Source organism: Pangasianodon hypophthalmus, chromosome 5 (assembly GCF_027358585.1).
Source record: "Pangasianodon hypophthalmus isolate fPanHyp1 chromosome 5, fPanHyp1.pri, whole genome shotgun sequence".
Lineage (NCBI taxonomy): Eukaryota > Metazoa > Chordata > Actinopteri > Siluriformes > Pangasiidae > Pangasianodon > Pangasianodon hypophthalmus.
The window spans coordinates 12,763,447-12,775,758 of record NC_069714.1 but is presented as its reverse complement, the minus strand read 5'-3'; the positions used below and the strand labels follow the sequence as shown (position 1 = coordinate 12,775,758).

The following is a 12,312-nucleotide window of genomic DNA, read 5'->3' as shown; positions in this document are numbered from 1 at the left end:
ATACAAAGGTTAAGTGGGGAAGGGGATACTGAGTTCAGCACAGCTTGACAACAGACACTTGTACCCCTCCCACTACACACCCACATACTAGGTACTATGCCAATAGGAAGGCAGTCAGATGCCTCTGGTTTTTTTTTGTTTTGTTGTTTTTTGTCATGATAAAAGGATCAGGTTTAATGTGTCATCAGACATCCTCACTATGACCCAAAACAAGCAAAACTTGCACCACTGCCATTTAGGATTCTTTGAATGTGTGCATGGGCCGTAGCATGGGAAGTAGCAGGCCAGTATTCATGCTCTGTTTGATGGCAAGGTTTGGACAGAGATGCTTTGATATGGTAACAGCAGCCTCCCACAGGAGATGAAGCACACAGCCAAGCCATGGCCTGCTGCATACACACACACTGACCTGACTTTTGTGGTTTTTCAAAAAAGCATTGTAGCTTTTAGAATAAAAGTATTCTATTTTTGTCAAGAATGACTTGACTCTTTTTGACGTTGCAAGGCCTGGCACTCAATAAAAGGACTGAAACCCTTTTATTTTGAAATCCAACATAATGGGATTTTATATAAAAACATCCTTCAGTATCGCCACAGGAGTTTCCACATGTACTCTCACTTGTCTTTAAAGGCAACAGACTGTAGCTCTACTACTTTCTTCTTATACCAAGATGAGTACAAGTGTTTATCACAAAATAAAAAAGGCCCAACACTGAAGACATGTACACACATATACACACACACGTACACACACACACACACACACACACACACACGAAGACTCACCGCTATCTCTAATCTTCCTCCCGGTTGTGGACTTGCGGAGCAGGCTGCGTCCTGAACTGAAAAGTGTATTTAGCTCATCAAGGGGGCTTGTGAGGGCCCTCCCATTGGCTGGGTTGAACAGCAGTGGTGAGGATGAACATGAGTGTGCTCGCCGTGGCTCTGGCCGAGAAGACTTCACTGGTGAGTAGGGAGGCTTGGCACTGCCTGGGGGTGTCTCTGCTAAACTGTGCCCTCCTTTATGAGTCATTTTGGAGTCTGCACTGGTACGGCTCAGGACCAGGAAGTTCGCTTCAGGGGGGAAGGGGAAGTGCGATGGAGGGCGATACGGTGGAGGAGGAGCTGCGGGTGGTGGTGGAGTCAGTGGTGGTGTAGATTTGTCAGGTATTAATACAGAAAGGCTAGGGGAGGAGTCGGCTCTCTGGCGACAATACTGGGGTGAAAGCGGGCTGCCGCCATCTTGACTGGAATAGTTGAGGTTAGTCTCAAACACGGGCAGCTTCTTTACCTCAAGAGGGGTGAGGGGGGACTCATCCGAGGCCGGAGAGCATGTTACTGGAGATGGAGGAAACACCAGCAGAGGGGGCCTATGTGGTAGCAGATTGGGGAAAGGAGCCGGAATGTCACATGCCGTTCCATCTTTTTTTGATTTTTCACCCCTTTTATCACCATCCCAGCTTTGCTGACGTCCTATCAGCATGTTTGGATGCTCTATGAGGCATATGGGTCTCTTGGTTTCTAGATTCTGCGGCAGCTTTGTAATAGTACAGCTGAAGGGGGCGGAGTCAGCTACTTCGGGCTTGGCAACCTGGGGAACAGTTCCACCCTCATCATGTGGGTAGTACTTCATTTCCTCATAAACAGCTTCATTCTGCTCTGGACTGTGAGAGTTAGCCATGCTCATAGCCCTGCAGGTGCTCACCATCTCGATGTAAACATCCTCATCATCCCGGACTGGCTGTACACTCAATGTGGCCAAGTGCGGTCCGTCATCAGAGGCTGCCCGCTGAACAAGGCCCATAAAGTGTCCGCTGCGTGCCAGACATGCCAACTTCATGTCTGTAGGGCGCACAGGAGCAGGAGCAGATGAGATCTCCTCGTAGGAGCCTGTGAGCTTGGTATTGGGGCTGCGCTTGGGCTTGGGAGGGGGAATCTTCTTCATGGTGCTGTAGTCATCGCTGTGAGGACGTGGTTTAGAGAGAGCTGTGGACAGACAGAAGAATGGAAGGAACATTAACACAAAGCACAAAACATTACTGACCTCTTAACTGACCATTATGTCCTGTTGACTACTTAGCAACAGATATCCTATCGACTTAGACCATCTGCTTTGATTTTATAGCAACGTAGCAGTAAAACGGACTTTAAAATACTCAATAAAACAAATCATCTCAATTATTAACAATATAAACACTATTTATGGGAATAGACACACAAAATCCATTCACATGATGTTCAAGGCATGTATGTGTGCAAAAGAGAGACTGAGGTACTATGACACTGACCATGATTAACATTACAAAAACTAAGTATTTTTAGCAAATTTATTCATTTCATTACTCTTGGTAAACTAAGTATGTTTAGCAATCTTATTTCATTTCATTACTTTTGGGTCAAAATTGTCTTTCTGACCTGGCAATAACAAGATGAAAAAAAAATCATTTTTTTAGAGTAGTTAAGCCAAGCTCATTAAAGCTTTACGGTAAAAAAAATTCAGCAAAATGGATTAAAAGTAAAATTTTGTCATATACAGGATATACCAGTTATATATAAAGTATTGCAGAAAAGCATTTCTTTTTCTAGCTATTCATAGAGGTGTGGCTCCATATATAGAGTAGACTAAATCATTAACTAGTAATTAACCACTAAGCTGGCAGTGTTAGGATTCTGTACATACGGTCACTGGGGGATAGCTGCGTATTCGGGGGGCTTCCTGAGGGTGAGACTTGGCCCTCAGCAGGACTGTCCTTAGGAGCAATGCTCAGGCCAGCACTCACTGCCTCATAGGATGCACTCAGACGTGTGTTAGGGTCCCTTTTTGGTTTGGGAGGAGGTTGTTTCCGTGGCGACGAGAGTCCTCCACTACCCCCCTCTTCACTGCTGTGAGTTACAGACTGAAAGGCTGGTTTGATTGATGGCCCGATGCCGGAATGTACCAAGTTGTCTATGACTAGGGGGATAGGCACAGAACTGGAACGGAAGTGTCTGATAGGACGGCTCCCTGCACGGCCTACAGCGTCGTTCACCCTCCCGCTTTTCTCTACAGGCCTGAGAGAAAGATACAGATATGCACATTTAATTAAATCACAGTAAAATGAAATTAACTCTGTTCTGCTGTCCCTTTTACTAACAGCACATTTACTCGGATTCTATCAAAAACATAGATTTCACACTGTCCATTCATGTGATTTATTAATTGCTGCTTACTCGTTTGGACATTAAAGGTATGCTTTGTCAATTCTTTCTCTTTCTAAATCATTTTGTGTCTCTGTTTGTTATTTCAGCAGAGGTAAACAGAATATCAGTGTGACAGGCAAAAGAGGTGGTTAACATGCTAAATTAGCACTAATAAAATCAATACTGGGATATACAATGTCCTGTCAAACTGACAAACCTCTTTCAGCTAGTGAGAGCCTTCCAGTAAATGCGCAGTGGAGCTTGATAGCAGTGGATGAATGGCTAAATAGCTTATCTGTTGATTAAACTATAAGCAGCTTTGCTTAGCATGATATGCACACTGATTTTTGTCCTTTAATCTGGAACCTCCATCTGTTGGTCCCTGGGGAAGGGGGTGCTGAGAGCTGCATGCTTGGTGTGTTATGGGGGTTGGAAGGACTTAATACTATAAATAGATTTCCCAAAATGGGTGGATTGGGCTTTAGTCATCTTGATGATACAGTATAAAAGAGAAATAAAGAGAAAGAAAGTATTGTATGTGTTCATATGTTTAGTACTTTTTTAGTCCCAAGGTATTTTCTAGCACTGAAGGTTAAGATTAAATTAATTAAATTACAACCCTGTAAAAGTCGATAGGAATATCTGATCATTCGTGAGGAACCAGTTTGTGTGTAATTAGTGCGTGTGTCCATCATCTATGCTGACACCTTTCTGTAATTATGAAAGTGATTTGGCGATGATGATATGATGTTTGAAAATCAACATGTTGAGTCTCCTTAAACTGACAAGGTGGTGAGCAAAATGTGTGTGCACACACCTATACTCCTCGGCCAAAAGAAAAAAAAATGGGCCAAACCCAAAATGGCAAATATTAAGCTTTTAATGGTCTTAACAACAAATCACTGGTCAGAACATTAGTAACAATTAAATAAATGCACTCCTGAAACCTCCTGTGCCACCATTTGCTCATTTACTTTTACTGCAAAGAACTGTTTGTTTGGGGAAAAGCTAGAAACAGGGAAATTCGCTTATATAGTCTTCTTGTATGCAAAGTTAAAATCATGATCATGATTAAAATGTTTGATGTAAAATTCAAACTAATATATGTCCGGGTGTACGAAAAATATCTCTGGGATGTATTTTTTTTTTCGTTAAAAGTTTAGTCATTATTTGGTTATCTGCCACACCTGATGCAGCCCATCAAGGGCCACAAGGCTTAAACATGTAAAGAAATCTAATGGAAACGCTCTCCCATACTAAGTTCCTTTGTCTATTTGTTTAATTTTTGCTAATTTCCTGACCAATGATTTGTTGTTAAGATCATTAAAAGCTTAATATTTTGACATTTTGGGCTTGGCCCCTTTTTTGTGGAGTGTAAACCTATTTATTTTTGTGCATACTTTCTGGTGGAGATAAATAATTCTTTTTAAACCTATCCCTGGCTTTAGCTAGAATACCTAAAATACACTTTTCTTAAAAAGTGTCACTTAAAAAGTGCCAACAAGGCCAAACTCTTCAAATATTCCTATCATTATGGGGCATTTGTTCTCCACTAAGATCTAAATACACTATATGGCCAAAGGTTTGTGGACACTTGACCATCACACCCATATGTGGACCTTCCCCAAACTGTTGCCAAAAAGTTGAAAGCACACAACTGTCTAAAATGTCTTTGTATGCTGTAGCATTACGATTATTCATAACGATATGGTTTGACAAGGGTGGAATGGAAGAACTTCAGTGGCCTGCACAGAGCCCTGACCTCAACCCCACTGAACACCTTTGGAATGAACTGGAACTTCATCAACTGCACCAGGCGTCCTCGCCCGACATCAGTGCCCAACGCTGAATTAGCACAAATCCCCATAGTCACACTCCAAAATCTTGCAGAAAGCCTTCCCAGAAGAGTGAAGGCTTTTATACAGTAGCAGCCAAAGGGGACCTAACTGTGGGAATGGCGTTCTCAGGGTCATGAGCAGTGTGGGGTTATGCCAAACACAGAGCTTTGTGCCAAGAAAGTTCAACTTTGGTCTCCTCAAACTGAAGAACCCTTTCCCGTGTCTCCAAAAAATCCAGAACTTCAGACTCCCATCTTATCTGTGGATCCCTAAAGCTTCTTCAGAGTTACTTTTGGCCCCTTGTTTGCTTCTCTGACTAATACTCTCCCTACATGGTCACTGACATTTGGTGGATGGCCTCCTCTAAGCAGAGTCACAATTGTACCATATTCTTTCCCATTTTTAATAATGAGTTTCATGGTGCTCTGCTGGATGTTCAAAGTTTGAGATATTGTTTTAAAGGCAAAATCCTTTTTGACCTGAGAGTTTTTAACTTTATGCTGCTGTTTTCCAGGAACAGGTGTATTAATTTGCACACAGCTAGACTCCTCATGGCAACTGGTTGCACCAGAACTAATTCAGGAGTTTCATAGTAATGGGGTTGAACTTTTACACTTATTTGTGAATAATTTTGCAAACTATATTGATTTTCATTTCACATCAATATTAGGGAATATTTTGTGTAGATTTGTGATGTATAATCCCAATTATATTTATTTCAGTTCCCCCCATACGGACTTACACAAGCAACTGTACATAGCCAAAGTTTTTGAGAGACTATCAACACATTCCTCTGGAAATTTTATAAGGACAAGGAAAATTTGTAAACCCTTCAATAAACTGTGGTAATTTTTATATGACCTAGTTATAGAATATAGTGCCTGGAATTAATAATGTCACTTAAAAAGAAATAAAAACAAATCAGAGTTTGGATAACATATAGTCTATATGTCAAGTAAGTCATAATAGTTACTGATTGATATGTATTTATATACTGTAAATAGCTATAATACTAAGCTGTAGCTTTAAGAGGTTAATATTGTTAAATGGCCCTAAAGGTATTTGAAGTGTCAGCAGTGAAATATTTCTTAATACTATCAATATTTTTGCTAGTATTATTTATCAGCTAAAGTACTCTAATAGTAATGGAAGATTAGGTAGAGAAGAATCCATAGCTATATATTGGAAATTTTGGGAATATAATGAAAAACGTTCTCTCTGATTTACATGCGTGATAGTGTATTGAGTGGTGGCACTTAAGCAACGCTTCACCTCCTGGGTGAGTCGTCCTCTGTTCCTACGGGTTCAGGTCTTTCCCCCAGTGGTGGAGTGATGACGTGGCCCCTCAGACGATCATTCTCTCGTGCAATATCAGCTGCGTTCTGGATGACCAGGCTGTCATAAGCACGCAAGCCCAAGTCTTCTGCCCCCTGTAGGAACCGTTGTACGTTGCACTGCTCTCTTTGCTGATAGCTCAGCTTGCCGCGCACACGGTGCCTCACCAGCCAGCCACGTGCCACTGTCACATACATGTACGCAGTCATACACTTTAGTGATCAAATACAAAAACAGACATTGAAGAAAAAAGTGCCACAGGACGGTGTAATTACCTTTCTGGCAGGTAACTATCTTCTTGTGCAGTTGATGACAGCGATCGTTCAGGTGGTCAGCCTGCCAGTACCTCAGGAATACTTTACTGCTTCCCAACTGAGAGTGAGATAGACATGTTTTAAAATGAACCATGGGTGTGGGACTCAGGTGTGATGAAAGTTCACTTACTCACCTGCCATCCCTGGAGCTTGCAGTGCTGGAGAACATGGCGGCATTTCTCCTCGGCGGACATCTTCCTCCCTTGCGTCACTGTGGTGTCCACCAGCTCTCGATATCTGCAGCACAAGAAGAAAGAAGACTGCTTGTATTAAGCATAATCTATGATTTCAACTACAATTGTCTTCACTAACCTCTTTAAGTCCCATCTCATAATTCAGTAATTCATCTTAAACAACTACTATCCATCTTAATCAACTACTATGAGTTATTCAGTAAATATAGTGAAACTAATAGGAAAGGAACAGTATGTAGTTATGAAAGTAAGGGATATAAGTCTGCATCCATCAGCAATCCTGAGAGTTTAGGAGATTAGAGTCATAACATAGCTGAAGCTAGCTGTTTTGAAACTCAGTGTCCAAAAAAAAAAAAAAAACACAGCCTGTCCCATCACTGTCCACCTAAAGCCACACCACAAAAGCATATTCCAAGCCATGAAAGCCTAAATTCGCCTCCTGGAGTCCATTGATAAATTTTCTTTCTTACAAGAAAGTAGCACTGCTAATTGGTTTTGTCTGCCACTTATCTGAGATGCTTTTCAGTTCTGATGTTCAGAAGATGTTAATAACAGCACTGGACACAAACGCCATCATATGTGACTGAATTTAAGGCCAAAAAAACAAAGCCTGCTCAAGAGAGAGCCGTTAACAGCAATAAAATCTGAACATAACCCAGCCCTCAATATGAGGTGACGTCCTACTCAAAAAAAAAAAAAAGTGCAACATTTCCATCACAATTGGCTGGCCTTTCTCTCGCTGTCTGCCTCTGCACCAGCTCTCTCTCACCCTGTCTGGCCTGCAGCAGCCTTATTGTAATGCTAACACTCTCACATTCTCTGTCACAAACACATGCACACGTTCGCATTTAAACGAAAACAAGCTGTGAACATGGAATGATGTCACCAAGCAGGCCACTCACAGACAGCAGGTCAGGCTTGTCTCTATAGTGAAAGAACAAATGGCAACTCTATAGATTAGGAAAAAGAAGAAAAAAAATTAAATGCATAACTCCATCTGTCTCTAGCTATTCAACACTGGTACTTAGCTCCACACTTGAACTACTAGACATTTAATTCTGAATTCACACATAAAATGGTAATAAACATGCTACGGAAGTACTAGGATTGCAGATTCATAGTAACACTATTGTACTACTGTGGCAATAATACTAAAGTGTATCTAATACAAAATTACACAACTGACCATTAAAGCATTTTGACCTTTCAGCATGAAAAAAAACTACGCCTATCAGATAACAATCTGCTTCATTTCATACAGTCACAACATCAGCCATTATCGCAGGACAATCTGAACTATGCGATCTTCAGTCTCAAAACAATCACAGTCACAAGACCGTCTGGGTTATTTAATCCAGGGTCAGCATGGGCTCAGACTAAAGACGGGCCAGCTAAAGTGTCTGACGTGGTCTGTCTGTCCCTCCTCCTCATTACTCTTTGTCCCTCAATGCCTGTCTCCCTAAATTTTCCAGTCTGTCACTTTCTCTCTCTCTCTCTGTCTCTCAGCTGAAAGATTCATGATGTTTACAACAAAGTAGTGGAAACTTTCAGTGTCATGTGACCAGCATTGTCCCGATTCATTATCTTACTGGAATGTTATCGTAATCCTTTTATCCATCACACACAAAAAGTGAGATTGAGAGACAGATACAGCTACGAGGCACCCAGTGATCAAAACTTCTGAAAACATCAGAGACGAGGGAAAGTAGAAAAACAAGTAGAAATAACATTTAAAAAAGAGCAGAAATTATTGAAATCATAAAGGAAGTGGACAAAACAATGCAGAGAAAAAACTACAGAGAAAAAACTACAGAGAAAAACTACAGAGAAAAAACTAGGGCTGAAAAACAATAATATGGAGAAGAAAACATAAAACGAAGAAAAAAATATAGTAGTGAAAGAGTGGAACGAAGAGAAGAAGGAAATAAAATTGGAGTGACAATAAAGAGAGGAATATTATAGACCTCGAAAGAAGAGTCTGCAGGCTTTACAGTGAGATGTCAATGTGACACAGTGATGGGGCATTGTGTTCCTGGAAGATGATGAGAGCAGAGTCACATTGTACCTAAGCTGACAGAAAGAATGAAGTGATCCACTCTTACTCTCACAAGAGGGAACATGGGGCTTTTACTGCAATTACACCTCTACCAGCCTCACCTTTCCTAAGCTTCGGGCTACTTCATCACTTTCTTTCTCACGCTTTTGTCCCTCAGATCAGGCTGACCTCTCAGAGTCGGAGGCTCCCCAAGCACATCCGTTTCCAGGCCAATCGCTGATACCCTGTAAACGAGCCGCTCCAGTCGTGCCCTTCACACCATTACTCATAGTGCCTCCCCACCCATCCCACATACACCCACACATCCACACACTCACACACTGTGCCTCACTACAGCTAAACTTCTAAATCTATCAAACCAGGAAGAAAGTGAACTCTAAATGCAACTGCCTTCAGTGCCGCCTGACCTCAACTGACCTGGATCACTGAAATCTAAGCTAAACGTTTAATAGTGTGTCCTCTCTGCTGAGTGCAAGGAAACCCGTGTGCAGGTCAGCAGCTGAGAGGCTTAATGTACAGTTGCTCAATCTGTAGCCACTCGCTTCCACTCATCCTGTGCATTAGCCTTATGTACCCTCACAAAGCAAGGAGCGGGCGCCAGCTAGGAGACAACATGCTGGGTGAAGTCTATAAGATACAAAGAAATCTGTGAGCTGCCAAGTAAAACCAGCTGGCACCAAAATATCTAGACTACTGGATTTCAAAATCTGTCCCTAACTGATTATATTATTATTTTATATTTTAGCATTATTACCACTATACTATGCTCTTGCGCTATTGATTCACATTTTTTAACTCTACCATGTATTTAAGAAAGGCACTATATATATTTTGTAACTTTTTTATTAAATAAATAATAAAATTTGTAATTATTTAGAATAGTTAAAAATAACCTTCAGTAGATCATTCTTATGTTTCCTCTTCTTAGTAGTAGCAGTAGCATTAGCAGTAGTAGTGGTAGTAGCATTAGCAGTAGTAGTAACAGTAGTAGCAGTAGCATTAGCAGTAGTAGTAGTAGTAGCAGTAGCATTAGCAGTAGTAGTAACAGTAGTTGCAGTAGCATTAGCAGTAGTAGTAGTAGTATTATCAGTAGTAGTAACAGTAATAGCTAGCAGTAGTAGTAGCATTAGCAGTAGTAGTAACAGTAGTAGCATTAGCAGTAGTAGTAGTAGTAGTAGTAGCATTAGCAGTAGTAGTAGTAGTAGCATTAGCAGTAGTTGTAGCAGTAGCAGTTGCAGCAGTAGCATTGCTGGTAGTAGTAGTAGTAAAAGTAGTTATAACAGTAGTAATACTTATGTGAGATAATCTACTGCAGTAACAGTGTATAAGAAATAGGAACAAAAGTAGTATTCAGAAAAGTAGTACACAAAAGTAGCTTTCAAAAAAAAGACCTAGATGATGCACACTACATTCCCATAACAATGTTTAGCAAAGTAACCTCTCCCATGATGCACCACGAAGCAGAACAAAGAACAAGAGTTCCGCTTTATTTTTTAATGCGGACTTTCTGATGTTCCGACTTTAATTGTTAATGAGCTGTACACTGAATGATACTTACATGTAGTATAGAAAATGAAGTCAGCACTATTCATATTCATATTCATATATATCACATTCATATTTAACGTGTTTTTCCCCCAAATGTACTCAACAAAGTGCAAGAAAATGTTACAAATGGCTAGTGGTTGAATTTATCAAGTATGGAAAAATACTTCACTATTTACTATTTTCTATTTAAATACTTCACTATTTCTATTTTCTATCCTATATTAATAAACCATACTTTTAAGTATTAGGTCATAGCAAAGTTGTTCACAAGTCATTTTATGCAAGTCTGACTCACTTCACAAGTGTTCAGATAAGATCATGATCTTGATATTACAAAATTCTCCCATTCATTCTTAACCCAAACAGAACCTTATAATACTGAGGTCACAAATTTTTAACTGTAGCTGCAATTTAGTTAGTTATCCACTGTGTTTTATTAAATTCCATTTCTTTTGTCATTCCAGTGTCATTAATTTGGAGGCCACATTTACTGCACCTAGCACTTTGGTTATTTCCATCACACCGAAATGTTTTGTAACAAAATATTAATAATAAAAGAGTCACTATTTGACATTATACCAGATTCAAAGCAGCTGCAAGCTGCATGACATTATCAATGCAAGATGTGTAACTCTAAGTCCCTAATTAGAGGACCATCTCCAGGTTGAGTGGTGTACCTGGTGAGGAAGCCGGTGAAGGGCATGCGCACTGGGTAGCCATAGCGGATCATGCGCACCATCTCCAGAACTCCCACGTACTGCAGTTGCGTGGACACCAGGGAGCTGTCGAAGGTGTCGGCCTGGCCTGAGCTGTTGGGCCTCACGCAATGCACAAAGTGAGGAGTGCACAGCTGGAGCTTACTGCTGATCTCTGATAGAGAGTTCTGCACACAGGGAAAGAGAGAACCAGAGAAAGACAGAATGACAGCTGTGAGTTTGTGTTTGAAATATAACAAGATATTTGTTGCATCTAGTCTGTCTTACTGACTTTGTTTACTTCCAATCGGCTGCAGTATTAATCACAGTGTATCCTTCATAACCATCTGACAGCTCTTGTTGCAGAATGATGATGTCATGGGCATCGGTGTTGAGTCAACATGGCTGCTCGTCATACAATTTGACATTTCAATGACTGGCACGCAACAAAGGAGCGATACAGGAAGTGAAGGAACGATGTAGCAGGCTTAGCAAACAAACACACTGCCATTCATCCAAACAACCATAACCACATTGACACTGACAACAACAGTTACGGATATCTTAGTCATTCATAGCAACAGTCATTAATGAAACACTCATTTATAACTGTTTTAAGATTCTATTTGTTTTCTACAGTCCATTCTTGTACTTTCAGGCACTCAAACAACAAACAAAATGTCATGTGTTAATGAGCTACAGTTTGTTTTTCTTTTGTAGAAAGCCATGAAAGAAGGAGTGGAACACTGTATGCCTGGCACACACTCACTTTTGCGTCATCGCTGATATGAAGAGCAAAAGGTTCTCTTGCATATGTGTTGCGGTAATGGAAATGAGATCATTTGGAGTGTGTGTGTGTGTGCGTGTGTGTGTGCTAATAATGTGATGTAGTCTTATTAAGTGGGTGTGTTCTCCTCAACATGTTCGAAAAATACAAAGGGCTCTTTGCATGGGAAAAGGGCAGACTGAGTGTGTGTTGACATCAGACTGCAGTGAGGGCCCACTGTGTAATGCTGGGTGTATGTGTGACGCCACACATAGGCACACCATTCCTGTTGTTTACTGCTCATTCATATGGCTCACACTAGCATCTAAAACCACAAACTCGTTCTCTCACCCACACACACAGGCAAAAAAAAAAATGCTCACTGC

General features: G+C 40.8%; 1 protein-coding gene across 7 annotated transcripts in view; it reads right to left on the bottom strand.

Moving 5' to 3' along the window:
- The window catches only part of myo16 (myosin XVI), a 131,164-nt gene that overhangs the window by 16,233 nt on the left and 102,619 nt on the right, over nucleotides 1-12,312 (bottom strand). For all 7 annotated transcript variants that reach the window (XM_026912475.3, XM_034304625.2, XM_026912472.3 and 4 more), the window contains 6 exons: nucleotides 11,143-11,348; nucleotides 6,802-6,904; nucleotides 6,629-6,725; nucleotides 6,291-6,537; nucleotides 2,681-3,051; nucleotides 787-1,986 (listed from right to left, as the gene is read on the bottom strand). In XM_026912475.3, the coding sequence (XP_026768276.3) occupies nucleotides 787-1,986; nucleotides 2,681-3,051; nucleotides 6,291-6,537; nucleotides 6,629-6,725; nucleotides 6,802-6,904; nucleotides 11,143-11,348 (2,224 nt within the window). The remainder of the gene's footprint in view (nucleotides 1-786; nucleotides 1,987-2,680; nucleotides 3,052-6,290; nucleotides 6,538-6,628; nucleotides 6,726-6,801; nucleotides 6,905-11,142; nucleotides 11,349-12,312) is intronic.